The sequence below is a fragment of the Lynx rufus genome, unplaced genomic scaffold (genome assembly GCF_022079265.1).
Source record: "Lynx rufus isolate CCGP_SWC_20201006 ecotype Redwood Valley unplaced genomic scaffold, mLynRuf1.p SCAF_12, whole genome shotgun sequence".
Taxonomy (NCBI): Eukaryota; Metazoa; Chordata; class Mammalia; order Carnivora; family Felidae; genus Lynx; species Lynx rufus.
In genome coordinates, this window is record NW_025814826.1 from 2,306,343 (window position 1) to 2,333,934 (window position 27,592).

General features: G+C 36.9%; 1 protein-coding gene across 2 annotated transcripts in view; it reads left to right on the forward strand.

The window, feature by feature from the left end:
* Positions 1-27,592, forward strand: part of SPIDR (scaffold protein involved in DNA repair) — a 501,036-nt gene that overhangs the window by 166,422 nt on the left and 307,022 nt on the right. For both annotated transcript variants that reach the window (XM_047073908.1, XM_047073910.1), the window contains exons 6-7: positions 8,653-8,897; positions 25,438-25,538. In XM_047073908.1, coding sequence (XP_046929864.1) covers positions 8,653-8,897; positions 25,438-25,538 — 346 coding nt within the window. The remainder of the gene's footprint in view (positions 1-8,652; positions 8,898-25,437; positions 25,539-27,592) is intronic.

Below are 27,592 nucleotides of genomic sequence, written 5' to 3' on the forward strand. Positions count from 1 at the left end.
AAAAGTTTTATGGAAGCACAAAAGACCCCAAATAGCCAAAGAAATCTTGAAAAAGAAAGCAAACTTGGAGCCATCACAATTTCGGACTTCCAGTTACATTACGAAAATAGCATGGTCCTGGCACAAAAATAGACACATAGATCAATGTAACAGAATAAAGAACCCAGAAGTGAACCCTCAACTGTATGGTCAATTAATCAGTGGCCAATTGACAAAGCAGGAAAGAATATCTAATGGGAAAAAGTCTCTTCAACAAATGGTGTTGGGAGCACTGGACAGCTACATGCAAAAGAATGAAACTAAACCACTTCCTTAGTCTATACACAAAAATAAATTCACAATAGATTGGAGGCCTTAATATGAGACCTGAAACCATAAAAATCCTAGAAGAGAACACAGGCAGTAACCTCTTTGACATTGGCTGTAGCAACTTTTTCTAGATATGTCTCCTGAGGCCAGGGAAGCAAAGGAAAAATTATTGGGACTTTATCAAATTAAAAAACTTTTGCACAGCAAAGGAAGCCAATCACAAGACTAAAACACAGTCTACAGAATGGGAGAAGATATTTGCAAATGACATATCTGGTAAAGGGTTAGTACCCAAAATATATAAAGAACTCAACTCCCCAAAACAAATAGTTCACTTATAAAATAGGCAGAAGACATGAACAGACATTTCTCCAAAGCAGACATCAAGACGGCCAACAGATGCATGAAAAGATGCTCAGCATCACTTATCATCAGAGAAATACAAGCAAAACTACAATGAGATAACACTTCACACCTGTTAGAATGGCTGAAATCAACAACACAAGAAACAATGATTGTGAGGATGTGGAGCAAAAGGAATCGTCTTGCACTATTGGTGGCAGTGGAAACTGGTGCAGCCACTGTAGAAAACAGTATGGACATTCCTCAAAAAGTTAAGAATAGCTCTACCCTATGATTCAACAATCTCACTACTGGATTTTTACACAGAGAATATAAAGGCACTAATTCAAAGGGATACATGCACCCCTGTGTTTATAGAAGCATTATCTACAATAGCCAAGACATGGAAACAGTGCAAGTGTCCACTGATTGATGAATGGATAAAAAAAGATGTGGTGTGTATATACAATGGAATGTTAATTCAGCTATTAAAAATAATGAAGTCTTGCCATTTGCAGTGCCACGAGTGGAGCTACATAGTGTAATGCTAAGTGAAAAAAGTCAGTGAGAGGAAGAGAAATACTATATGATGTCACTCATATATGGAATTCAAGAAACATAACAAAGGGAAAATAGGGAGAGAGAGAGAAAATAAAAAACAAAAAACAAAGAAACCAAGAAGCAGACTCTTCATTAGAGGAGAAACTGGCAGTTAACAGAGGAAAGGGTGGTGGAGAGATGGGTTAAATAGGTGATGTGGATGGCAGTTGTCGTGATAAGCACTAGGTAATATATGGAATTGTTGAATTACTATATTGTATACCTGAAAATAATATAGCACTGTTTGTTAACTATTTGGAATTAAAATAAAAACCTTAAAAAATGTGGAAGAAGATTGCTATGTCCTGAATTTTGTTCCCCTCCCCAAAATTCATATGTTGAAGCTCTCTCAGTGGGATGATATTTGGTGATGGGGTCCTCGTGAGACAGGAGGGAGATGTCTCTTTCTCTCTCTCTCTCTCTCTGCTCCTTGAGGACACCGCCAGAAAGTGGCCATCTGCAAGCTAGGAAGAGCTCCCTCATCAGCAACCAAATTGACTGTCACCTTGATCTAGACTCTCCAGCCTCACAGATATCAATGTTTTTTGTTGTTTGTTTTTTTAAGCTACCTACTCTATGGTGTTTTGTTATGGAAGCCTGAGCTAAGACAGAAATTGGTACCAAGAGGGGGGATTCTGCCATGACAAATAGCTTGGAATGTGTCAGTGGCTTTCAAACTGTGTAATGAATAGAGACTGGAAGAGTTTTGAGGTACAGTGAGCGAGCTTCTAAAAGTGATTCTGGTGAGAGCCCTGACAAGAAACAATAATCTTTTGATATATTTGGTTAAGTAAAAAGTATTATCACAATTAACCTGTTTCTTTGTATTTTCTTAATGTTGCTACTAGAAAACTTAAAATTACTTATGCTTCTTTAATTGGGTAGCACTGAAATAGAACTACATGTGTAAACATGGATAAATATAAAAAAACAGAATATTGATTCAAAAAAATATAGGTTATTCAGAGCTGTGTTCAGAAGACACCATTTTATATACAATTTAAAAACTTGAAAAAGAATACTAATCAGGGTGTGAGAGAGAGAGAGAGAGAGAGAGAAAGAGAGAGAGAGAGAGAAAGTAGAATGCTAATGAAGTACCAAGTGCAGGAGAGAGATATCTATAGGAAGGAAGAAAAGAGGAGCAGAAAGAGATACATAAAATTTAAGTTGCATCATTTAAAAGAAACTGTGAAGGTAAATTTGTATCCTTTTAATATTGACATAGGGTGATAGGGTGATTAGTGTATGTATTTTTATATCTTTTTAATACTTTTGTACATTTAGAGATTTGCCAGTGTCTTTTTTTTTTTTTTTAAGTTTATTTATTTTTGACAGAGATAGAGTGTGACCATGAGCTGGGGAGGGCCAGAGAGACAGGGAGACACAGAATGCAAGCAAGCTCCAGGCTGCGAGCTGTCAGCACAGAGCCTGATGTGGGGCTTGAACTCACGAACTGTGAGATCATGACCTGGGCCGAAGTCGGACACTCAACCTACTGAGCCACCCAGGTACCCCATCAATAGCCATTATCATTAATTCTTTTAATATTTCTAAAAGAATTTTTCATTTTTGGAAGCTTAAACTGAGAAATGGGAGAGTCTATGAAGATACTTATCCAAAGTCACAAAACAAATAGCTGAGGTGCAATTCATAATCATCTTTCTTGTTCTAAAACTCATAGCTCTTCCTTCCCATTAATCCAATTCTGTAATATAAAGATGAAATGTAAACAAGCTTATGAACTGCAGGCTCTTCCGACCTAACTTTGTCTTTTCCCCTTCTCCCAGTGCATGCACACATACACCTCTGCACACATGTGCATGCACACACCCACATGCACATGTGTGTACATGCACACACCATCCTTTCTGAAAGAATATGTGTTCCTTACTGATAGGCTTGGGCCAAAACAGGTGGTGTCTGGGGCGTTGTATTTCCTCTCTGTGTCCTTGTGAAGAGACTTTGTACACATTCTTCAGGGATTATCAGCTCAAGAGAGCTCAAAATATGATATGCTAAAGTTAAAGTTTCTGTTTATCTTTTCCTAAAGGTGTTATTCCTTTTTTGTTTTCTCTCAGAAATGCCTACATGAAGAATATATGAATTGTTCTGCTGGTTAAGGCATTGCTTGTGTGTTTGATTGGCTGCTAAAGACATTTGTTGTGTTCCTCATTGTCCTTTATATACAGATCCTCTTACAAATCAAGGAAAAAAACTTTATGTGAAAATAAATGCAAGCTTAAAAACATAAAATTTAAAACAAATTCTTGAATTAATTACTGGAAAGGCTAAAAATAATAGCTAACATTAACTAAATGCTTAATGTGTTAAGCATTATTATATCTCCAACTTATAGATTAGTAAAAGTAAAAGTACCTTGCCTAGGGTAATCAGCTAGTGAGGGACAGGGCTGAGGCAGAGACAGTGTTGGGGTCAAATCCTGCTTTTATTGGTTAAAGATTTTCTAAGCTGTGCTACCCCAAGTGATCTTTCTTTTCCACTCATATATCTGCTATATGCCCAATGAGTCTGGAATTATCCATATATTGCTTTATAATTTTTAGTTTGGCTTTTACTTATTTCTGTTTTGAAATTGATTTGCAAATATGCAAAAGCAAGGACAGACTTGAAAATTTCCTTGAATTAGCTTTAGCAGCTTAGGGAGCATGTGGGTAGTAGGCTTTCAATGTATTCTTACATATCGCTAGTTCTCATTAAATTTGTGACTGCCTAAACCAAAACTACTTAAAATTGATTGTCATGGATTGATGCCAAGAAATTCTGAAGTACTACCTAAACTTCTACTAAATCTTACCAATCTTACTGCTATTAAATTCTTCCTTGAGGAAATTCATTTAAATTTTGTGGCTGTGGTTGGAGGATAGACTAGAGTCTGGAGTACACTTTTAATTATTTAACTTCAATTTTGTCATACAAGTTGTGCATACTTGAGCAAATGTGTCTTTTTATGCTGTCCTTTCTATCTTTGAAAGCAATTAAAATATGCATTTCCAAGCTTCCTGGAAGAATTTTCAGGTCTCCTATTTTCACCTCACCTTCCATTTATTCCTTTTTTTGTTGGTTTTTGACTTACATTTTTAGAGCAGTTTTAGGTTTACATTAAAATTGAGAGGAAGGTTTAGAGATTTGCCATATACCTCTTGCCCTGACACGTTTATAGCCTCCCCCATTATCAACATTGCTTACTGGAATGGTACATTTGTTACAATTGTTGAACCTGCATTGATTTATCATAATCACTTAAAGTCCATAGTTTACGTTAAAGTTTACTCTTGGTGTTGTCCATTCTGTGGGTTTGGACAAATGCATAATGACATATATCCATCATTATAATATCATACAGAGTATTTTCATTGTCTAAGATTACTCTTTGCTCTGCCTATTCATCTGCCCCTGCCCATAACCACTGGCAACCAATGATCTTTTTGTAGTCTCCATAGTTTTGTTTTTTCCAGAATGTAATATAGTTGGAATCATACACTATATAACATTTTTTGGTTGGCTTCTTTTACTTAGTCATATGCATTTAATGTTCTTCTGTGTTTTTTCATGGGTTGATAGCTTACTTACCTACAGTGCTGACTAATATTTCATTATGTGAATGTACCACAGTTTATTCATTCACTTACTGAAGTACATCTTAGTTGCTTCCATATTTTGGCAGTTGTGAGTAATTAATTGCTCTAAATATCTGTGTGCAGGTGTTTACATGGACATAAGTTTACAGCTCCTGTGGATAAATACCAAGGAGTGTGATTGTGGGGTTGTATGGTAAGAATATATTTAGTAAGAAATCTCCAACGGTCTTCCAAAGAGACTGGACCATTTTTCCCCATTTATTCTTCATAGCACACAATTTCCAAGGTCCCATAGGTTTCTTATATCTGTGCAATCACTTTTTTCTCAAATCCCAAACCCTTTTCTGTCTCTTTTCATCTGAGTTCAGCTTAAATGTTGATAATATTCCCACAGTTCCAGCCTGGACCTTCTCTTCTCACTTTTACAGAATTTCCAGCGACAGTCTTTTCCAACTCACATACTTTCATTCAGTTTCTATTTTGATGATTCTTGAATCCCACATGACTTTATTAAAACTCCAGACCCGTAAAGACAACTGCCTATTGGTCAATTTTACCTCAGCTATTCCATAGACATCACAACCTTAACATATCAAAACCAAATTATATTAGCAGCTACCCCTCTCTAGATTATTTCCTCAAATCCCTTTCTGGGTGAGCACATTTTTTTTGTTGCCCAAACACATGCTTGGGGTCTTCTTTGAGTCTGCCTTCACTTTGATTTTTCACGTGTGAGAATCCTCAAGTACAGTTACATCTCTGCCCTCATTTTCTTTCAAGTGCACCTCTCCTGTTCTTACTCCCACTCACATCCTCTGTTTTCTGCTTTGATTATGAAGACCCTCTAGCTAGCTGCTTTCCCACTGGCAGGCTTTAGTACCTTCCCTCTCCCATATTAGAGTCTGTTATTCAGAATGTGGTTTGGATAATCATTCCATATTAACATCTGATTTTGTTAGTCCTTGTGGAAACTGCCAGTGGTTCCCTCACGACCTCAGATTAAAGCCAGATGCCCTGCTATGGTTTGCACGGTTCTCATGCAACCTTTTCTCTTACTGCTGCTTGTAGGTTTTCCTGCATGTGCTGTGTTCTCTCTGGCCTCCTCTTAGTGCTCCTCCTGTTCCTTTTCCCTGGAACATGCTTGCTCTTCTCTCTGCCTGATTAACTTACACTTAGCATTCAGCTTTAGGTGATGGCTCTTCTTCCCTTCTCCCTGTGCCCTCCCTGCATTTTTTGTTACTCTTACGTGTTCCCCATGGAGCCTGAGCAGTACTTTGGTTGCAATACTTCTAGCACGTTGTTTTATACCTATAGTAGTCCCTCTTGTCTGTGGTTTTATTTTCCGTGGTTGATTACCCATGGTCAACCACAGTCTGAAAGCAGATGATACTCTTTCTGCCTTATCATCAGAAGGTCATTAGTAGCCTAATGCTACATTCACAGGCCAACATCATGTACCTCACTTCACCTCGTTAAGTAGTCATTTTATCGTCTCACATCATCATAAGAAGAAAGGTGAGTACAGTACAGTAAGAGTTTGAGAGAAAGACCACATTCACATAAATCTTATTATAATATATTATAATTGTATTTTATTACTGGTTACTGTTATTGATCTCTTACTGTGCCTAATTTATAAATTAAGCTTTATTACTGGTATGCGTGTATGTGAAAAAGTATAGTCTGTGTACGATTCGGTACTATCCACGGTTTCAGGCATCCACTGAGGGTCTTGGAATGTTTCCCCACAGAGAAGGGGGTACTATTTCATTTCATTTTGACCCTCCCTCCCCGTGAATCGCCGTGTTGCCTTCACTTCTGCATGTGAGTCTCCAGCACAGGCCAAATGTGGTTGGTTATTCGCTGACATTTTTCTAGGATAGTGGTTCATAATTGGGGGTGATTTTGTCTCCCAGGGGACATTGGTGATGTCTCGAGACATTTTTGATAGTTATGACTGGTGGGACCGTGCTGCTCTCATCTAGTGGGTAGAGGCTAGGGATGCTGCTAACCAGCTCTACAGGGGACAAAAGAGCCCCCACACATTATCCAGCCCAAAATGGCAGTAGTGCTGAGGTTGAGAAGCCCTGCTCTAGGATGAAGTGTAAAACTTGAGGGTACTAGAAGACTTTTCATAGCAAAAAGATGAATTGAGTTTGGAGTTCTCAAGTAATGTATGCAAAGTTTTAGTGTAAAGCAACTTACTTTTCAGTCTAAACTGCTTTGGTTCTTTTTTGTAGCCTCCTGTTAATATATATTCAGAATGTGTGTTGTTGGGAAAACATGTGACTAGTGCTTATTAATGGGTTATCAGCTACCTGCAGTAATTTAAGCATGCAACTGAGATTGTGAAAAGGACTAAGCTCTATGTTTGAGAAGTTTTTTTCATTTACTTCTCTTATTTTAAATGTATCTAGGAACAGGTGACTACCCAGGCAGGTTTTTGGAGGTGTATGGATGAATGATATCCTTTTTAAGCTGTTAAATAAGGATTTAGGTATAAAATCTTCATAAAAGGCCAAATGTAATAAACTTTTTGTTTTACATAGATTAGCAAATGATGAACATTCTAGCGCCACCCTGCACACTCACACATGCATGCATTTGTAACCATCGATAGTAACCCTCGTGTACTTGTATTCTCTTCACTCTCTTTAGCCAAGTGTCTCCTATAGTGCTAGGGACACAGTCCTTGTTGATCTGTCAAAATAGGGCTCCTCATGAGAGATCCTATGCCTACACTACAAACTGACCAGGTACAGAAGATCCATTTCAACTGAATGTACTGTTTACATTTAAGAAATTTAAAATTTTGTATGAGTATTCCGTTAGAAAATGTTACTAATACACTGGAAAATTAGAATGTCAAAGGATAAGTTATTGCTATCATTAGAACAAAACAGGACTGACCTGTACAACCAAGTACTGGGAAAATAAAATACATACCACACTTAAATATTTTAGTGTGTGTCTAGGCAAAGACAGAAGTCATCATAGAAAAAGTTTTGATTCTCTCCAGGATTGGCTATGTGATCCGATCTACTGTTTTTTAATCCAGTTTTCCTTTCTTTTGGCGGGGGGTGGGGAGGGGTGGGGAGACACTGCAAAAGCATTTTATTTTTTTTTTATAATCCAGTTTTCAAAAAAAATTGTAATTAGAATTCTGAGTAGGAGAAAATAAAAAACATTTTAGGAAATGGTAGGAAAAAGTGGCAATAACTCATATTCTTAAAAAGTACAGTTATTAGCCATTTCAAACTCGTCTCTTGAAAATATTATAATGGAATTGTGCTGGAAAAGTCAAGTTTTTGTCTTTATCCTTGGAGAATCCTTTGGTAAGCTTACACCTGAAGAGGCACTTTTCTTTGTATTTGGTTTGTTACAAATAGCATTATATCTCACATTAAATTTCAAAATCCAAAAAATACTTTATTCCAGTAGATGTTAGATTACAGTGACTATCATCAGCCATTTACTAGTTCAGTTTTTGAGACTCACTGTATATGGGGCACATTTCTTTTAGTTTACCAAAGGAAGATTGAAATACTTGCACTGAAATTGGTGGATTTTATGAGATAATATCTGGCTTACAACTGGCTTAACACTCTCTTGTCTTTGTGTATATGGCTTTTTTTACTTTGGAACTCATGTCAAAATAAAAGTTTAACCTACAAATAACTGTATTTACAAAGTTATATCAAAGCATATAAACAGAAGAGAATGGAATAACAGATGTATGTAAATATGGACTTGAATAAAGACTTCTCCAAATGTAATTGCATTTCTCTTAATTTTTTTTCAGAGAAGTTCTACAGAAATTTTGGAATATTCATCAGATAGTGAAAAGGAAGATGACGCAGAGAATGCCTTGTTCATTGATTCAGAATCCTCTCCCAAAAACCACATGGATTTTGGAACTGATGTCAGAGAGGTGATGGAGAGACCAATAAGGCGGAAGGTGAAATCTGCAGAGACCATTTTGTACACGCCCCAGAAGCAGACGTTTCCCAGGACTCCAGGACCATCAGCAAGGATGAAGCTTCTAAGGTTAAATTACATCTCTTTAAATACTTGTTTAGAAAGTTGTTATATTTCTTTAAAAATCTAATCCCTGGGGCACTTGGGTAGCTTGGTTGGTTAAGGTCCAGCTCTTGGTTTCAGCTGAGGTCTTGGTTCATGGGCTTGATCCCTGCATCGCGCTCCGTGCTGGTAGTGCAGAGCCTGCTTGGGTTTCTCTCTCTCTTCCCTTCTCTCTCTGCCCCTCCCCTGCTCGCTCTCTCTCTCTCTCTCTCTCTCTCTCTCCCTCTCTTGCTCTCTCGCTGTCTCGCTCTTTCTCTCAAAATAAATAAATAAAATTTTTAAAAATCCAAATACCTAAAAGGTTAACTTAAACATACTTAACTTGTTTACTTGGAGAGGAAAATTGGCAGAATAGAACTCTAAGTTCAATAAGCAATTATAGAAGTTCTAATTTCTGGAGATGAGTTAGGGAACTGTTTATCTAAGTCAAGCATTTACTGTTTCAGTCCTAACAGCTTACATGACTGCTTTCCTTAGTGGGATGGGTTGTTAGAGTTTATCAAATTTTATTGAGCATCAGTGTTCCAGATACTTAGACAATTAAGACAAGTAAATGACTATTTCTGTTTTTGAAAAAGTTATAAAGAGGAAAACAAATAAATATATTCAAATTACTTTTACAAGTACAGTTACAGAGATTATCCAAAGGAACACTTGCAAATGCAAAGATGTACAAGAGAGCAAAGATGCAGATAAGAAACCAGCTGGTATGTGTATGGAGAACCACAAAGGCCAGGCCATAGTAGGTGGAGCAGGGCATGGAAAAGGGCTCAGGATGTGCCTTATGAGAGCCATGTACCAACCGTGTGTAATACATGGTCTCTTTGTGTTTTAAATTAGAACAAAACAATGAAAGTAAAATTTCAATGAAAGTGAGAACTTGTGGGAAGCAGTGCCACAAAAGTAAATTTAGTAGAGAGATTCAAGGAAAAAGGAGTTTCGGTAGAAAGAGTAAACATGGCAATGAAAAGCACAGGTTTTGGATACGTTTAGGAAATGTTTAAATAATGAGGCAGAGGATGTGATGCATATTGAGAACCCAATGGCATAGGAGTGGGGACAGTGCTGTGACTTCTAGGATGGGGACTTGAGGTGAGAGGTCAAATGTGGAGATTAGCTGCTAGTGGCTTGAAAGGGATCTTGGGTCCAAAGAGACATCAGATGAAAGGGGAGGCCTATTTAGAAAATAATGGGGAGGACCCAGTAGAGACAGAGTGGTTGGAAATAATTGCTCTGTCAGTGTCTAGGAAAAGGAAGTAGGGGAGGGAAGGCTGGGGAGGAGAGTCCTGTCTTAAGCATAGGAGTAGAGGGAGGAGCATAAGGATGTGACAGAGTCTACTGGGATGGATGTAACATGGTGAGTTTATTGATGCTTATTCACCATATATATTATGTTATGTTTATAACACAAAATAACTCAGAAGGTCTTATGCCCAGAGTGGGTGTGTTAAAGCCTCAAAAGAAAATGGTGGTGGTTTAATAGTCTCTGGAAAGAACAGGAAAGGAAGACAGTTGGAGGGATTTGAATGTCCTTGTTTTTGAAGTTAATGCCATGTAATTACAGAAAGCCATGTCCCCAACCCTACTGAGGGCCTACTATGTGCTGAGCACTGTTGTGTGTCCTGTGTTAGGAGGATGTATGATGAGAGCCCAAGAAGTAAAGTGGAAGTAATGTCAAAAGGAGACAAATTTTATGTCAAAGACAAGCAGAAAAGAAAGCAGAAAAGGATCAAGACTAGTCATGAGGTGTGGGGAAGGACATTTTGTGGAGCTGACATTGCCTGGGATGAGGCAAGAGGGTGATACAGGGGATCAGATGGTTTTGTTTTGTTTTCTTGGTGAGAATATCCTGAGGCTCCCCCCCTCCCCATCCCTGTGGGAGGGAATTGTTAGCCTCTTACTTTCTCTGTTGTAAATTGACCGTATACATTTTTTGTACAGTTGATATACTAGGGTCTGAGTTTTTATTATTGTTTTGCTTCTATACTTTCAAACAAAACTTGAAGTTGTTTTTTCCACTTTCTGTTTGGCATTGAATTCTTTTATATGTGTGTAGATGTATTTGGCAAGAATGCATGAAGGTGTCTATTTTGTGTGGTTAGTTCTATCACTTGTTCATTTTGTGTCACCCATCCCCCATTACTTTTTTTTAAACAATTAAAAAAAATTTTTTTACATTTTATTTATTTTTGATAGAGACAGGGCACAAGTGGGGGAGGGGCAGAGAGAGACAGAGACACAGAATCCGAAGCAGGCTCCGGGCTCTGAGCTGTCAGCACAGAGCCCGACACAGGGCTTGTGCTCACAAACCACGAGATCATGACCTGAGCTGAAGTCGGACGCTTAACCGACTGAGCCACCCAGGCCCCGCCCCGCCATTACTTTTTAAAAGTAGAATGTTGGTCTGCATTTTAGTAGTAATAATTTTTTTTACTTTTACATTTATTGTGTTTTTTTCTTTTAGTTTTATGAAAATATAAATGATATAAAGCACTGTTTAAGGTGTATAGCGTAATGTCTTGACTTACATATATTGTGAAATGACCATCATCACCTCATGCAGATACCAAGAAAAAAAGAAAAAAAAAAAGGTTTTTTTCCTTGTGATAAGATCTTTTAGGATCTACTCTCTTACCAGTTTTCAGATATACCATACAGCAGTGTTAATTAACCATCGTCCTCCTTATGTTGTACATTACATGTCCATTACTTACTTATCTTATAACTGAAATTTGTACTCTTTGACCACTTTCCTCCAGTTCCACCCCCCCATTGCCACCTCTGGTTACCACAATTCTGATCTTTTTCTCTGTGAGCTTGTGTTGTTTTTGTTGTTGTTGTTGTTGTTTGTCAGAATTCCACATATAAGTGAGATCATACAGTGTCTTTCACTGTCTGACTTATTTAACTTAACATAATTCCCTCAAGGTCCACCTATGTTGTCACAAATGACAGGAGTCCCTTCTTTACAGTGGCTGAATAATATTCCTGTGTGTGTATGTGTGTATGTGTGTATGTATACAACACACACACATACACACATACACACACACCACATTTTCTTTACTCATCTGTCAGTGGACTCAGGTTGTTTTCATGTTTTGCCTATTGTAAATAATGATGCAATGAACATGGGGGTGCAGACCTCTTCAACATAGTGATTTCATTTCCTTCAGATATATATTCAGCAGTGGAATTGCTGGATCATACAGTAGTTCCATTTTTAATTTTTTGAGGAACCACTGTACTGTTTTCTGTAGTGACTGAACCAACTCACATTCCCACCAGCAGTGCACAAGAGTTTCTTTTTCTCCATATCTTAACAAGAATTTGTTATCTCTTGGCTTTGTGATAATAGTCATTCTAACAAGTGTGAGGTGATACCTCATTGTGGTTTGATTTGCATTTTCATAAAGATTAGTGATGTTGAACACTTTTTCTTATACCTGTTGATCATTTAAATATCTTCCTTAAAAAAATGTCTATTCAGGTTCTTTGCCCATTTTAAAAATTGGATTATTTGCGCGTGTGTTTTGTTATTGAGTTGTACAAATTCCTTTGAATATTTTATATATTAACTGCTTATCAGGTATGTGATTTGCAAACATTTTCTCTTATTCTGTAGGCTGCCTTTTTATTTTGATTATTTCTTTTGCTGTGCAGAAGCTTTTAGTTTTTTGTAGTCCCACTTGTTTTTTTATTCCTTGTGGGTTAAGTGTCATATCCAAAAAAAATTATTGCCAACACCCATGTCAAGCCACTTTTTTCCTGTTTTCTTATTAAGTTTTGTGGTTTTATGGGTTAAGTTTTTAATCCACTTTGAGTTAATTTTTGTGAGTATTATAAGAATAGAGGTCTAGTTTCATTGTTTTACATGTAAATGTCCAATTTTCCCAGCACCATTTATTGAAGATACTGTCTTTTCTTCTTTGGGTATCCTTGCTCCCTTATCAAATTTTAGTTGACTGTGTATACATGGGTTTATTTTTAGGCTTTGTATTCTGTTCCATTGGTCTATATGTTTGTTTTTACTTGATTGGTATAGCTTTATTGTATAGCTTGAAATCAGCATGTGTGATGTCTCCCACTTCGTTGTTCTTTCTCAGGATTGCTTTGGGTATTTGGGATTTTTGTGGTTCCACACAAATTATAGGATTGCTCTATTTCTGTGAAAATGCCATTGGAATCTTGATAGGGATTGCATTGAATCTATAGATGGCTTTAGGTAGTTGTGGACATTTAACAATATTAATTCTTCCAATCCATGAACATGGGATATCTTTTCATATATTTGTGTTGTCTGCAGTTTTTTTCATCATGATTCTATATATAGAAAACTCGAAAGACTCCCATTGAAAAACTCTTATATCTAATCAACGAATTCAGTAAATAGCAGGATGTGAAATTAACATACAGAAATCAATAGCAGATCTGTATGTACAGTAGCAACTAATTAGCAGAAAAATAAATTAAAAAGATGATCTCATTTACAATAGCATCAAAACAATTAGGGATGGGCTGTTCCTCTCCCTCTATGCATCACAGCTGTAGTAGAAGGGAAGGTGTAAAATTGGAAGCCTCTGTAAAGAGCAAGACCATCCCTTCCTGGGATGTCTGTTGTGTGGACATCCCAGGAGACACAGGAGGGCAGGATGCCCTCCATGTCTGTTGTGTGGAAAGGAGAGGAGAGATGGCAGTTGCATTCAAGATCACAGCCAGGGAGCCCTCAGGGGAAGAGTAAGAAGATGAAAGGAGCATTCGGAGAAGTTGAGGACACAGAGTTTTTGCTAATGACTGAAGCAACTCCACAAATATGCAGACGATTGTTTTCTTCTTGTGATTTCTAAGTGATAACTAAATAAGGGATATACAGGGGCACCTGAGTGGCTCAGTCAGTTAAGTGTCTGACTCTTGATTTCAGCTTAGGTCATGATCTCATGTTCGTATGATTGAGCCCCACGTCAGGCTCCCACTATTCAGTGCAGAGCCTGCTCGAGATTCTCTCTCCCTCTCTCTCTGCCCCTCACTCGCTCTGGGGGCATGTGCGCATGTTTTCTTTCTCTCAAGAATAAATAAATAAACATTAAGTGAGGGATGTCTGTTTTGTGGCCATTCCTTCCAAGTTGATAATGTGTTTAAATGTTAAAAATGATGGGGTGCCTGGGTGGCTCAGTCGGTTGAGCGTCCGACTTCAGCTCAGGTCACGATCTCGCGGTCCGCGAGTTCGAGCCCTGCGTCGGGCTCTGGGCTGATGGCTCAGAGCCTGGAGCCTGCTTCCGATTCTGTGTCTCCCTCTCTCTGCCCCTCCCCCGTTCATGCTGTGTCTCTCTCTGTCTCAAAAATAAATAAAAAAACGTTAAAAAAAATTTAAAAATGAGTTTGATGTGATTAGGGTTGTCAGTCTCAGGCATTCAAACTGGAAGACTGTTGACAATAGGAGCCAGCTTTCTAAACTGACTAGGATAGCTTATGATTGCCCATGATGACAGTTTGTTGACTTCCTTCTGAAGGAGGGGAAAAGGTAATATATTTTGATTCATATGCTGTTTTGTAATGAAAGCACTAGAGCATCATGCTTAGAAAAATCTCTTAGCTAGTTATCTAATAAGGATCAAAGAAACAGTTTTGCATTAAGAAATTTGGTTTGTTGAAGTGAACTCCTATGAAAATGCTGAGAATACTGATGTCCTGATAATCCTCACAAAGATCACCAAACAAAACAAAATGAAACAAAACAAAACCCAGTTACTGACTTTTGTCAGACAGAGTACAGAAAAATACAGGTCTGGGCATCTGGGTGGCTCAGCTGGTTGAGCGTCCGACTTTGGCTCAGGTCATGAACTTATGGTTTTTCATGATCTTCAAGGCCTGCATCAGGCTGCTCACTGCTTTAAGTGCAGAGCCTGCTTCAGATGCTCTGTCCCCCTTGCTCTTTGCCCCTCCCCCACATGCACTGTCTCTCTCAAATATAAATAAACATAAAAAAAAAACCGAAAAATACAGGTGTAAATAATAGATTTTCCTTATCTAGAATGACCATAGCTGTGATTCAAAGAATTGTTGCTTTTTTGTTTGTTTTTAACCAGATTGTGGCTCATTAGCAAGGATCAAGTTAAGTAGTTGTTGGCATTTCAAGTTTGGAGAACATTGAACTTTTCCCTTGTGTTTGCCCCATAGAGAAATGTTACTCTTTGGGCTACCTGTTTTTTTGTTTTAAGTTTATGTATTTATTTTGAGAGAGAGAAAGAAAGAGTGTGCGTGCACATGCACACTTGTGAGCAGGGGAGGGTCAAAGAGAGAGAGAGAGGGAGAGAGAGAATCCCAAGCAAGCTCTGCACTGTGAGCACGGAGCCCAGCACGGGGCTCGATCCCACCCACAAACCATGAGATCATGACCTGATCCAAAATCAAAGAGTCGGATGCTCAATGGAGTGAGCCACCAAGGCGCCCCTTCCCTTTAAAAAAAAATTTTATCTTTTTGGTTCATGACTTTATTCTGTTTAAGTCATAACTAATGAAAGTCAATGCAAAATTGTTTTTGTATTTAAGTATGTTGTCAATAATAAAGCCATATCTCCCTATTCTTATGATAAAGTTATTTTTCACAATGCCTATTATATCTAACAGAAAACAAAACTTAAATACATTATACTACATTTAAATTGTTTTTCCTCACTTTATATAGCTTATTAAAAATATTTCAATGAAGGGCACCTGGGTGGCTCAGTCAGTTAAGCATCCAACTCTTGGTTTTGGCTTGGGTCATGATCTCATGGTTTGCGAGTTCAATCCCCACATGAGGCTCCACGCTGACAGTGCAGAGCCTGCTTGACATTCTCTCTCTCCCTCTCTCCCAGCCCTTCCCCACTCACTCTCTCTGTTTCTCTCTCAAAAATAAATAAACTGAAAAAAATACTTTAATGAGCTTTTTTGGGAAATGTTGGAATATTTTTGAATTGTTCTTCTTTTTCCCTTCATATGGTTTTTGTAGCAATGTTTAGCCCTGTTGAACTAATGCCAGGAATCTTTTCAGATAGGTTACCCGTCAATTTTTTTGTGTAAAAGATAATTAAAATATCTTAACTTTCTTAGTGAATTTTTTATTCTGCATTGGTGTTTTGGATTTTATCTGTGAATAACTTTGCTGACTATATTGACAAGAATCATTTGGAGGCTCTCATCCAAGATGGCAATATGAGAACCTCTTAGACTCACTTTTCCCTTGGACATGCCAAATCTGTAGCTACACATGAAACAATTACCCATGAAAGAAATCCAGAAACTGAGTGACTCCTATGCACTGGATGAATTAGAAAATAGCCACAGTGAAACAGGTAGGAAAGGGTAAGACACAGTCTAGCCATAAATTTCACCCCAGGCATAGTGACATACAATAGGTAGGGATTCATAACTCCCAGGTTTTCCATAAGCAAAGAGTTTGAATCCAACATCTAACACCCCAGTTTTTAAGACTTTTACTCATCTTTAGATGAGCCTCCAAAAAACATCTAGCTCTGCAAGCTAACAGGGCTTGTGTCCATAAGACCCGCAAGACTATAGCAAACAAAGAAATAGTTGTCAACCTGGCTTGGACTTGCTGTAGTTTTCCCTCCAGAGTTCAGCACAGAGGGAGTAGATAACACTCATCTTCCAGTCTTTTCTTAAAAGCTGCCTATTTGTGTACTTTAAAAGCTGCTGCTGCTGACTGAGGGTCAGGCTTCTAATTTAAAAGACATACCTAGGTGCTGACTGCCATCCTCCCCAGAGATCAGGGAGGTCAGCAGATGACATCTCCCTGTACACTCTAGATCTCCAGTGTCTCCCAGAGGGCACATCTCTTGATCTCCTGGCCCTGATGGCCAGGGGGACTTGTGATTTGTGGGTCCCACAGGACGGTGGCAAACAAGGAAGCAATTCTTACCTGATGGTCCCTTGAGGACTCAGAGCAGAGGGAGCAGAGAAAAATGCCCAGCTTCCAGTCTTTCCATGAAAGAGGTCTGTCTGTTTGGATACTTTAAAAGTTGCTGACTTTATTTTTTTTTTTTTAATTTTTTTTTTTTTCAACGTTTATTTATTTTTGGGACAGAGAGAGACAGAGCATGAACGGGGGAGGGGCAGAGAGAGAGGGAGACACAGAATCGGAAACAGGCTCCAGACTCCGAGCCATCAGCCCAGAGCCTGACGCGGGGCTCGAACTCACGGACCGCGAGATCGTGACCTGGCTGAAGTCGGACGCTTAACCGACTGCGCCACCCAGGCGCCCCAAAAAAAGTTGCTGACTTTAAAAGCAGCTTTTAACCAGCCTATATCTAGGTGCTGACTGAGATCCTACTCTTTTGCACACTGACAGGTATTGGCACCCACAACTACTGGGAGCTACTAAGAACAAAGAATGCAGCTTTGCCTTCCACAAGGTTTGGGAGACAACTAAGAGCTCAGGGCAGTCTGAACAATAAGGTTCATCACCTACACAAGACCACTCTATAAAGACTCGGAGAGGTGGCTATTTTACCTAATGCACAGAAATCAACACAGAGACTCCAAGATAATGAAGAAACAGGAATATGTTCTCCAAAAAAGAACAAGAAAAACTCCAGAAACAGACCTTAGTGGAATGGAGAGAAGTGATTTGTCTGACAAAGGGTTCAGAATAATAGTCATAAAGATGTTCACCAAGGTCAGGAGAATAATGCATTACCAAAGTGAGAATTTTAGGAGATAGAAAATATAAGCATGCACCAAACAGAAACAACAGACCTGAAAACAATATAGTGACTGTAGAAATTTCAAAAGCCTAGATCAGCTGGAAGAAAAGATCAGTGAATTCAGAGACAGGCAATGGAATTCATCTAAACATAGAAACAAAGAGAGAAAAGAATGAAAAAGCATGGAGATACTTTAAGGAACTTAAAGGATACCATGAAGTGGATGAATATTTGTGTTATAGTTGTCCCAGAAGGAGAAGAGAGAGAAAGGAACAGAAAGCTTGTTCAAAGAAATAATGGCTGGGGCGCCTGGGTGGCTCAGTCGGTTAAGCATCCGACTTCGGCTCAGGTCATGATCTCGTGGTCCGTGAGTTCGAGCCCTGCGTCAGGCTCTGTGCTGACAGCTCAGAGCCTGGAGCCTGTTTCAGATTCTGTGTCTCCCTCTCTCTCTGCCCCTCCCCCGTTCATGCTCTGTCTCTCTGTCCCCAAAAAAATAAATAAAACGTTGAAAAAACAACAACAACAACAACAACAACAAAGAAATAATGGCTGAAAACTTCCATAATCTGGGGAAAGAAACAGGCCTCTAGATCCAAGAGTTTATAGAGTTCTAGATAAATGAATCCAAGAAACCCACATCAAGAAATGTAATTAAATTATGAAAAGCTAAAGAAGAGAATTTTAAAAGCAGCAAGAGAAAACCAACTTGATATGTGCAAGGTAACCTCCATGAGACTGGCAGTGGATTTTTAGCAGAAAGTTGGCAGGCAAGAAGGAAGTGGCATGATATATCAGTGTTCTAAAAGTAAAAAATCTGCCAACCAAAAATATTCTACCCAGCAAAGTTGTCTTTCTCAACTGAAAGAGAAATTAAGAGTTTTACATACTTACAAAAGCTAACGGAGTTCATCAACCTTAGCCTAGCCTTAGAAGAAATGTTAAAGGGGCTTGTTCATGCTGAAACAAAAGGACAAAAGTAACAGGAAAGCATGAAAGTATAAATCTCACTGGTAAATATAAACATGTAGTTAATTTCAGAATACTCTAATGATGTGTAATGGTGGTGGGTAAATCACTTATAGTATGAAGATTAAAAGACAAAAGTATTAAAAAATCTGTAACTACAAAAATGTGTTAATGGCTAAACAAGGTGAAAAGTTGTAATTTGTGACATCAAAAACATAAAACATCATAACAAGAGGAAATAGATATATAGAGCTCTAGTATGCATTGGAACTTAAGTTGTTACAGCTTAAATATAAGATGTCTTATAAGCCTCATGGTAACCACAAAGTAAAAACCTGTAATAGATATAAAAAAGATAAAGGGAATCAATACAAACAACTCTAGAAAATCATCAAATTAAAATGGAAGAGACAAAGAGAAGAAGAAAGGAACAAATGTATTACAAAAAGCCAGAAAACAATTAACAAAATGGCAACAGTAACTCCATACCTATCAATAATTACTTTAAATGTAAATAGATTAAATTCTCCAATCAAAAGACGTAGGGTGGCTGAAGAGATAAAAGAACAAGACCCAATTATATACTGTCTGTAAGAAATTCACTCCTTACAGGATCATATAGACTGAAAGTAAAAAAATATAAAACCACATTCGATGAAAATGGAAATCCAAAGAAGGCAGGGCTTGCTATATTTATATCAGACAAAACAGACTTTGAGACACAAACTATAACGAAAACATGATCATTTTGTAGTCACAAAGGTATCAATTAATCAAGAAGATATAACAATTATAAATACGTACCCAACATAGGAGCACCTAAGTATATGAAGCAAATTTAACAGATATGAAAGAAGGCAGAAATACAATATTAGGGGACTACAGCACTGCACTTTCAACAATAGCTAGATCATCCAGACAAAATCATGAAGGATATATTGGACTTAGAGACATTATATCAGATGGACTTAACAGACATTTATAGGACATTACATCTAAAAACAGCAAAGTACACATTCTTCTCAAGAGCACATGGAACATTTTTCAGGATAGATCATATGTTAGGCCACAAAGCAAGTCTTAACTACTTATGAAGATTAAAATCATATGATTTGGGGAAAAGATAAAAAAAAAAAGACAAAACCTTATCAAGACATACGAAGAAATGAAAAAAGAAACAAATAAATAAAATTAGATATGCAAGAGGAAGCATTACAACTATACCACAGAAATTCAAAGGGTCATGAGAGACTACTGTGAACAATTATACACTGACAAATTGCACAGCCTAAGAGAAATAGAGAAGTTCTAGAAATATACAATCTGTTAAGACTGAAGCAGGAAGAAAATGAAAATCTAAACAGATCAATTACTTGTAAGGAAATTGAATCAGTAATCAAAAACCTCTCAACACAGAAAAGTCCAGAAACAGGTACCTTCACTGGTGAATTCTACCTAACAATTAAAGAAGAACTAATACCAATCCTTCTCAAAATCTTTCAAAAAATAAAATAAGAAGGAACTTTTCCAAACTCATTTTACAAGGCCAGGATTACTCTGATACTAACATCAAAGACACCACAAGAAAATTACAGACTAATATCTCTGATCAACATAGACATAAACATCCCCAATAAAGTTTTAGCAAACCAAATTAAAAAAAGTTTCATACACCATGGTCAACTGGGGTTGATTCCAAGGATGTAAGAATGGTTCAACATACACAAATCAATCAACATGATATGCATACCACATTAACAAAATGAAGGAGAAAAATCATAGGGTATCTCAATAGATGCATAAAGTGCTTTTGACAAATATCAACATCAATTCATGAGAAACAGTGCCAATAATTTGAGTACAGAGAGAATGTACCTCAACATAAAAAAGCCACATATAGTAAGCCTACAGCTGACATGATACTTCTAAAATAAGGAAAAAGACAAGGATGCCAACTTTTGTCACTTTTATTCAACAGATAACTAGAAGTCCTAGCCACAGCGATTTGGCAAGAAAAAGAAATAAAAGGCATTCAAATTGTAGAGGAAAAAGTAAAACAGTCTCTATTTACAGATGGCATGATATTATATGTAGAAACCCTAAAGACCACCAATAAACTGTTAGAATTAGTAAATGAATTGAGTGAAGTTGCATGATACAAAATCCATATACAAAAATCAGTTGTATTTCTATATACTATCCAAAAGAGAAGTGAAGAAAATAATCCCAATTACAGTTGTATCAAAAGATTAAAATACCTAGGTAGAAACTGCACCAAGGAAATAAAAGTACTGTACACTGAAAAGTATAAGACACTGATGAAAGAAATAGAGGAAGACAAAAATAAATGTGTTCGTTGGTTGAAAGAATTAATATTATTCCAATCTTAATACTGCCCAAAGCAATCTACAGATTCAGCGCAACCCCTTTTGAAATTCCAATGGCTTTTTCCCCAGAAATAGAATAAACAATACTAAAATTTTCATGAAACCACAAAAGGCTTGAAACAGCCAAAACAATCTGGAGAAAGAACAAAGCTGGAGGCATCACACTTCCTTATTTCAAACTATATTACAAGGGAGTAGCAATCAAAACAGCATCGTATTGGTATAAAAACAGACACATATTTCAATGATCATAATAGTCCTTTTGTATATATGGTCAATTTTTTTTTGTGACAAAGGAGCCAAGAACATACAATGGAGAAAGGACAATCTCTTCAATAAATGGTTTTGGGAAAACTGGGCAGCCACATACAAAAGAATGAAACTAGACTACAATCTTATGCCATACACAAAAACCAACTCAAAATGTGTTAAAGATTTGAATGTGAGACCAAAAACCATAAAGCCCTTAGATGAGGACATGGGGTAAGTTCCATGACATAGGTCTTGGCAATGATTTTTTTTTTTATTTGATGCCAAAAGCAAAGGCAACCAAAGCAAAATTAAACAAGTGGAATGCACCAAATTGAAAAGCTTCAAAACCACAAAAGAAAACCATTAACACAATGATAAAGACATTCTTACAGAATGTCTCCCTTACAAGGAGAAAATATTTGTAAGTCATGTATCTATTAAAAGATTGATATCCAAAATACATAATGAACACCTACAACTCAAAAACCAAACCAAAAACAATCCAACTAAAAATGAGCAGAGGAACTGAATGGATACTTATCCAAAGAAGACATACAAATGGCCAACAGGTACATGAAAAGGTGCTCAACATCACTGATCATCAGGGTAATGTAAGTCAAAACTCAGTGAGATATCACTCACACTTGTTAGAATGGTTATCCTCAAAAAAACCAGAGATACCAAGTGCTGGTGGGGATATGGAGAAAATAAAAACCATGTGCACTGTTAGTGGAAATGTAAATTGGCACAACCACTATGGAAAACAGTATGGAGGTCTCCAAAAAACAAAACAAAACAGAAAACAGAACTAATGTATGATTCACCAATTCTACTTTCAGTCATCCATAGGAAATGAAAACAGGATACCAAAGAGTTATTTGCACTCCTATGTTTATCATAGCATTAGTCAAAGTAGTTAATATGTGGAAACAACCTAAAGTCAGCCAGTGGATAAATTGATAAGAAGATGTGGTGCATACACACACACACACACACACACACACACACACACACACAATGGAGTATTACACGGCCATTAGAAAGTTGGAAGTCCTGCCATTTGTGACAACATAGATGGGCCTCGAAGGCATTATGCTAAGTTAAATAAGCCAGACAGAGAAAGACAAGTACGGCATGGTATCACTTATAAGTGGAATCTAAAAACAAAAAAAGAAGTCAAACTCATAGAAACAGAGGGTGATTAAAGTGGTTGCCAGTGCCAGTTGTGGAGAATTTGGTAAAATGGTACCAGGTATAAGATGAATAAGTTCTGAAGATTTAAAGTAAAATACAGTAATAGCTACTACCTTTGAACTTTGGTAAGCTGTAGTAGTTTTCAGATTGCTTGAAGAACAATAAAAATCTGGTATTAGTGCAAAAAGAAAATAAAGGAAAACACAATGATGACTGTTGATAACATTGTATTTTGTAGTTGAAATTTGCTAAGAGGCTGGAGCTTCAATGTTCTCATACACACAAAAGTTAAATATAAATAGCAATGGATTTGTCAATTAACCAGATGGGAGGAATCCTTTCACAATGTATACATATATCAAATCACCACAATGTACACTTTAAATATTTGTTTTATTTGTCAATTAGACTTCAATGGAACTGTTAACAAAAAAAAAAAAAAAAGAAAAAGTAAACACAGAAAACAGAACATGTTTGTATACAAGCAGGGCCTTCTTGAACCTCCTGCATGACTTTTTTTTTTTTTTAAATAATGTGAGATAGGATTTCACTGAATTATGATTGTTGGTCAGAGGTCATGGTGCTTCCATTTCTAGGCTTTGGTCCATCTGATGATAATTTCTCTAGGCAGATGGAGCAGAGATGCTCTGTGAGGCACTACTACATCTCCGAATGACTAAAAACAAGCTCAAATGCTGATTCTATCTTATGGCTCCAGATACTTCTACATGCAGAGAACTGTTCCACATTTATTTTTACTCTTCCTTTTCATCTTATAATTCCTACAGTTTACTTGGGAGATTATACAGTTTACTTGGGGATATGGCCTTAACCGTATACTGCTTTCAGATTGCATTTTGTCTTTTTTTCTTTTTTTGATAGCCCTAGGATTGAAAACCAACACTTGACAAGTAACTGTCTAGATCATTGTACAAAGAATAGTGTTTTGCTTTTTTTCTTGTGTTTATTAGGAGTTTCTTTTTAAGAGGCAGTAAGTATATCATTGACACTGAGTTTAGGAACTCTGGAGACAGACTGCTAAGGTATGCCTCCAGGTATGCCACTTATCACATGTGTCACCTTTCACAGGTGTTTGATTTCTCACTGCCTCCCTCACTTTATCATGTGTAAAGATGAGGATGACAATAGTACTTACTTTTATAGTGTTTAGAGAAGGAGTATAATGAGCTACTTTCTGTAAAGAGAATGATATGAAGAAGAGCTTACACATATATTAAACAGAGGTAGACATGTATGTAAAGTTGAGGTTCTTTGGCATATCTGTGATTATGAGAATTTAAAAAAATTGTTATATGTCCCACACATTCAGAAACAATAGTGCCTATAGGAAAACAAGTGTCTATACAAAAACAATGATAGGGGCGCCTGGGTGGCGCAGTCGGTTAAGCGTCTGACTTCAGCCAGGTCACGATCTCGCGGTCCGTGAGTTCGAGCCCCGCGTCAGGCTCTGGGCTGATGGCTCAGAGCCTGGAGCCTGCTTCCGATTCTGTGTCTCCCTCTCTCTCTGCCCCTCCCCCGTTCATGCTCTGTCTCTCTCTGTCCCAAAAATAAATAAACGTTGAAAAAAAAAAGTAAAAAAAAAAAACGATAATATACATAATATGTATGAAAATGAGATCTTTCAGTCATCTCAGTAGAAAGAGCTTGTAGGGCACAAGTAAAAATCATGACAAAATCATAATAGCAATGACTCGTGTTTCTTGAAGGTTTAAATGCCAGGCACTATGCTAAGTCTTATCTGGTTTCAACAACTATATCCTCATCTGGCTAGTTACATAATATTGGAGAATTTCCTCTTTCTAAGCTCTGATTTTATCATCTGTGAGGTAGTTATTGATATCTGTTCTTAATAAAGGTATATTATTAGAATAAAATGAGATAATGTGATGAAATGATCAGTGAGCTGGTACGTAATTATATGAAATAATATATTGATAAATTATGTATAATATAATCATAATGGTGATTAACAGCTGATCCTGATTTTTCTTGACAGCACAGATGTTTTAGGAGCTGCTGACTTCTCTGACCCTAGGTAGTTTACTGAATCAAAAAAAAATATATAATATATATGTTTATAATATACATATCAATGAATATACATATTATATATGATTTAATAATATATTAGCATAATATAAGCATTATATTATGTTAATATGCAACATACTTACATTATGTTTATTATATAAGGATATATAACAATGTAATTATATAATAATGTATAATTGTAACATGTACAATGTATATTATATATAATACATGAATATTAGTGTAATAATATAATTAATGTATTAGTGTAATAATATGTAATAATACTGTTGTATATATTATTCATTGATAGGTAAAGGTTTTTGGGAAGTATGTCCATTTTAATCATCTTCCTGCCATACATGGAAGGTTTTGGGTTTTTTAAAAATTGTTTTATAATGTTGGTACCCTTGTGGTGTGCTTGTGGTTAATAGTCAGTTGTCTCTGTGGTCCCAATAATGATCCCATACCTAAATTCTCTTATTTGAGTGTTCTGCCTATCAACAGTTTGCAGGTTTTATTCTTGACTACAATTCTGACCATGCTTTAATTTATATGTTTTGTCCCTGTCTGCTGAGTAGATTGCGAGGCTCCCCTGTGGCATGGTTCATTGCCTTCTTTTGATTCCTGGCATCTAGCACTTTGCTAGGTAGAACAGGAAATAAGTGATCAGTATATATTCATGGAATAAGTAAATTAGGAAAGAATAGGAAGAGAGTCAAATTGACATGAGAGTAACCTGTATTTCTAAGAATCAGGAAACTGAGCTTCAAGAAATCTTAAAGAATATTGATCTAGGAGGATTCGGCCTCTAGGAAGATAACATGATGCCAAATAAGTTAGAATTTGCATGTTCTATTTGTTTCTGGCTGGAGGGTATAAAATAGAGAGTTCCAACTATTCTGAAGCTTTTCTTTTAACTAACTTAATACATTGTAATTCATTAAACAGAGGCGGGCTAGCAGAAAGACTAAATGGACTGCAAAATCGAGAGAGATCTGCCATTTCTTTATGGAGACATCAATGTGTTTCTTACCAAAAGACACTTTCAGGTAAGGTCTGCACTGACATCTGAGACTGTGGATAAAGAAGATGCTAGTCAAAATTATTTTTTGTTAAGATATATTAATTTAATCATTACTGTTTTCATGGTGTTTTCTTTTTCTCCAGGTGTCCTATGGGTCTCAAAAATTGTTCTGAAAGATGAGTCCATTCTTATAAGGTCTACTTATCCCTCCCTATAGAGCTTCTCACAGTTCAATAGAAGACATACTCTTGATCTGATTTGGAGAGCTCTGTGTTAGGTTTTTCTTTTGCTCTTAGCTTTTTGCTCTTAGCTTTCAGACTTCTGTGACTGTGATCCCTAGTAAAAAATACAACTTATGTATTGAGGAGGGCACCTTTTGGGATGACCACTGGGTGTTGTATGGAAACCAATTTGACAATAAACTTCATATATTGAAAAATAAAAAACAAACAAAAAAAAAAGAAATACACCTTATATAATCTCCCAGTGCACATATGATTTACATGCATGCACATACCCCTGAAACGTTTTTTAAACAACACTAACCTTAATATGTGTGATATACTCTGCATTGTCTTTTATTTTTCCCATAATCCTAATCTCACTAAATTGATATAGGTCCCTTCTAATAAATTACAGGATGTAGTTTGAAAGTTGCTACTACAAGCAAGTGACTGAAAACTTGTTTTTTAACAAATTGTTTGATGTTAAGAATATTTCATATACCTGGAAAAGCTCCCTCTTCTGTGAGACTGTGGTTTTTTTCATGGTTTCTTCTTGAGTGGTCTTTCCATTAGGAGTGGGGGAAGAAGTAGGTGGGAATGGTCATCTATTAGTTTTCTCTCCAGGGGGTTCCTTGGAATATGCATCTTAATAGGCTCACAGTTTATTTTGGCACATGTTAGCATGCAAAATAGAACAGCAGTGCTAGATAAAATACTCAACCAGTATGTTGTCAACTGTTGCACTTTTCTCTGGAAGACTTTTTAATTTTTTTTTTTCAATGTTTATTTATTTTTGGGACAGAGAGAGACAGAGCATGAACGGGGGAGGGGCAGAGTGAGAGGGAGACACAGAATCGGAAACAGGCTCCAGGCTCCGAGCCATCAGCCCAGAGCCTGACGCGGGGCTCGAACTCACGGACCGCGAGATCGTGACCTGGCTGAAGTCGGACGCTTAACCGACTGCGCCACCCAGGCGCCCCAAGACTTTTTAATTTTGATCTCATTCATTATCTTTAAAATCCTTCCCAGCTGGCACCTGGCTAGCTCAGTCAGTGGAGCATTTGACTCTTGATCTCGGAGACGTGAATTCGAGCACTGTGTTGGGTATAGAGATTAGTTAAAATTTTAAAATCTTAAAAAATAAAATGAAGTAAGTAAAATTCTTCCCAGCTATCTTCTAGCAACTGCCTTCTCTCACATTCTTGTATTAGAGAGTATTATAATATGACATATGTTATCAGGATGACCTGATACATATGACCCAAGAATACTTTTTTTATTACAGGATGCTATGAATCAGCCCATTGTTACATTTATTACTTTGTATCTTATCTTTTTTATATATAAAAGATCATATTAAATAATCATCTTCACAACTCATTTGATTAGTCAGAAAACCAGGTATACATAAAGATTGACAATGAGTTTTATTACTCAGGGAAGTCAGTAATAAATACTCTGGCATAAGCACAAAAAGAATTTAATAGTACTTATACCTGAAAGCCACAGGGAGAAAATTTCACGTCAGGCATATTGGTTTGAAAAGATTGGTAGGTCTTTTCCACATGGTAATTCACAGCTTCACGTCTGATAAAAAGAATGCTTTCTTTTCTAATATTTTACCAATGGTTTTCATTGATCTGCAGAGACATGTACCCCTCCTTGAACTAATCACTACTGAGGTGGAGTATAATAAATAGCCCTATAATTAACTTGTGATCTTTTTCAAGACTTATGTAATAAAAATAAGAACGCTTTGTGATTTTAGAATATATTTTTTCATTTTAACCTTTCAGTAATCTTTCATATTCTATTTATAAATATTTACCTGTACGTACGTAACCTCTCAAATGTG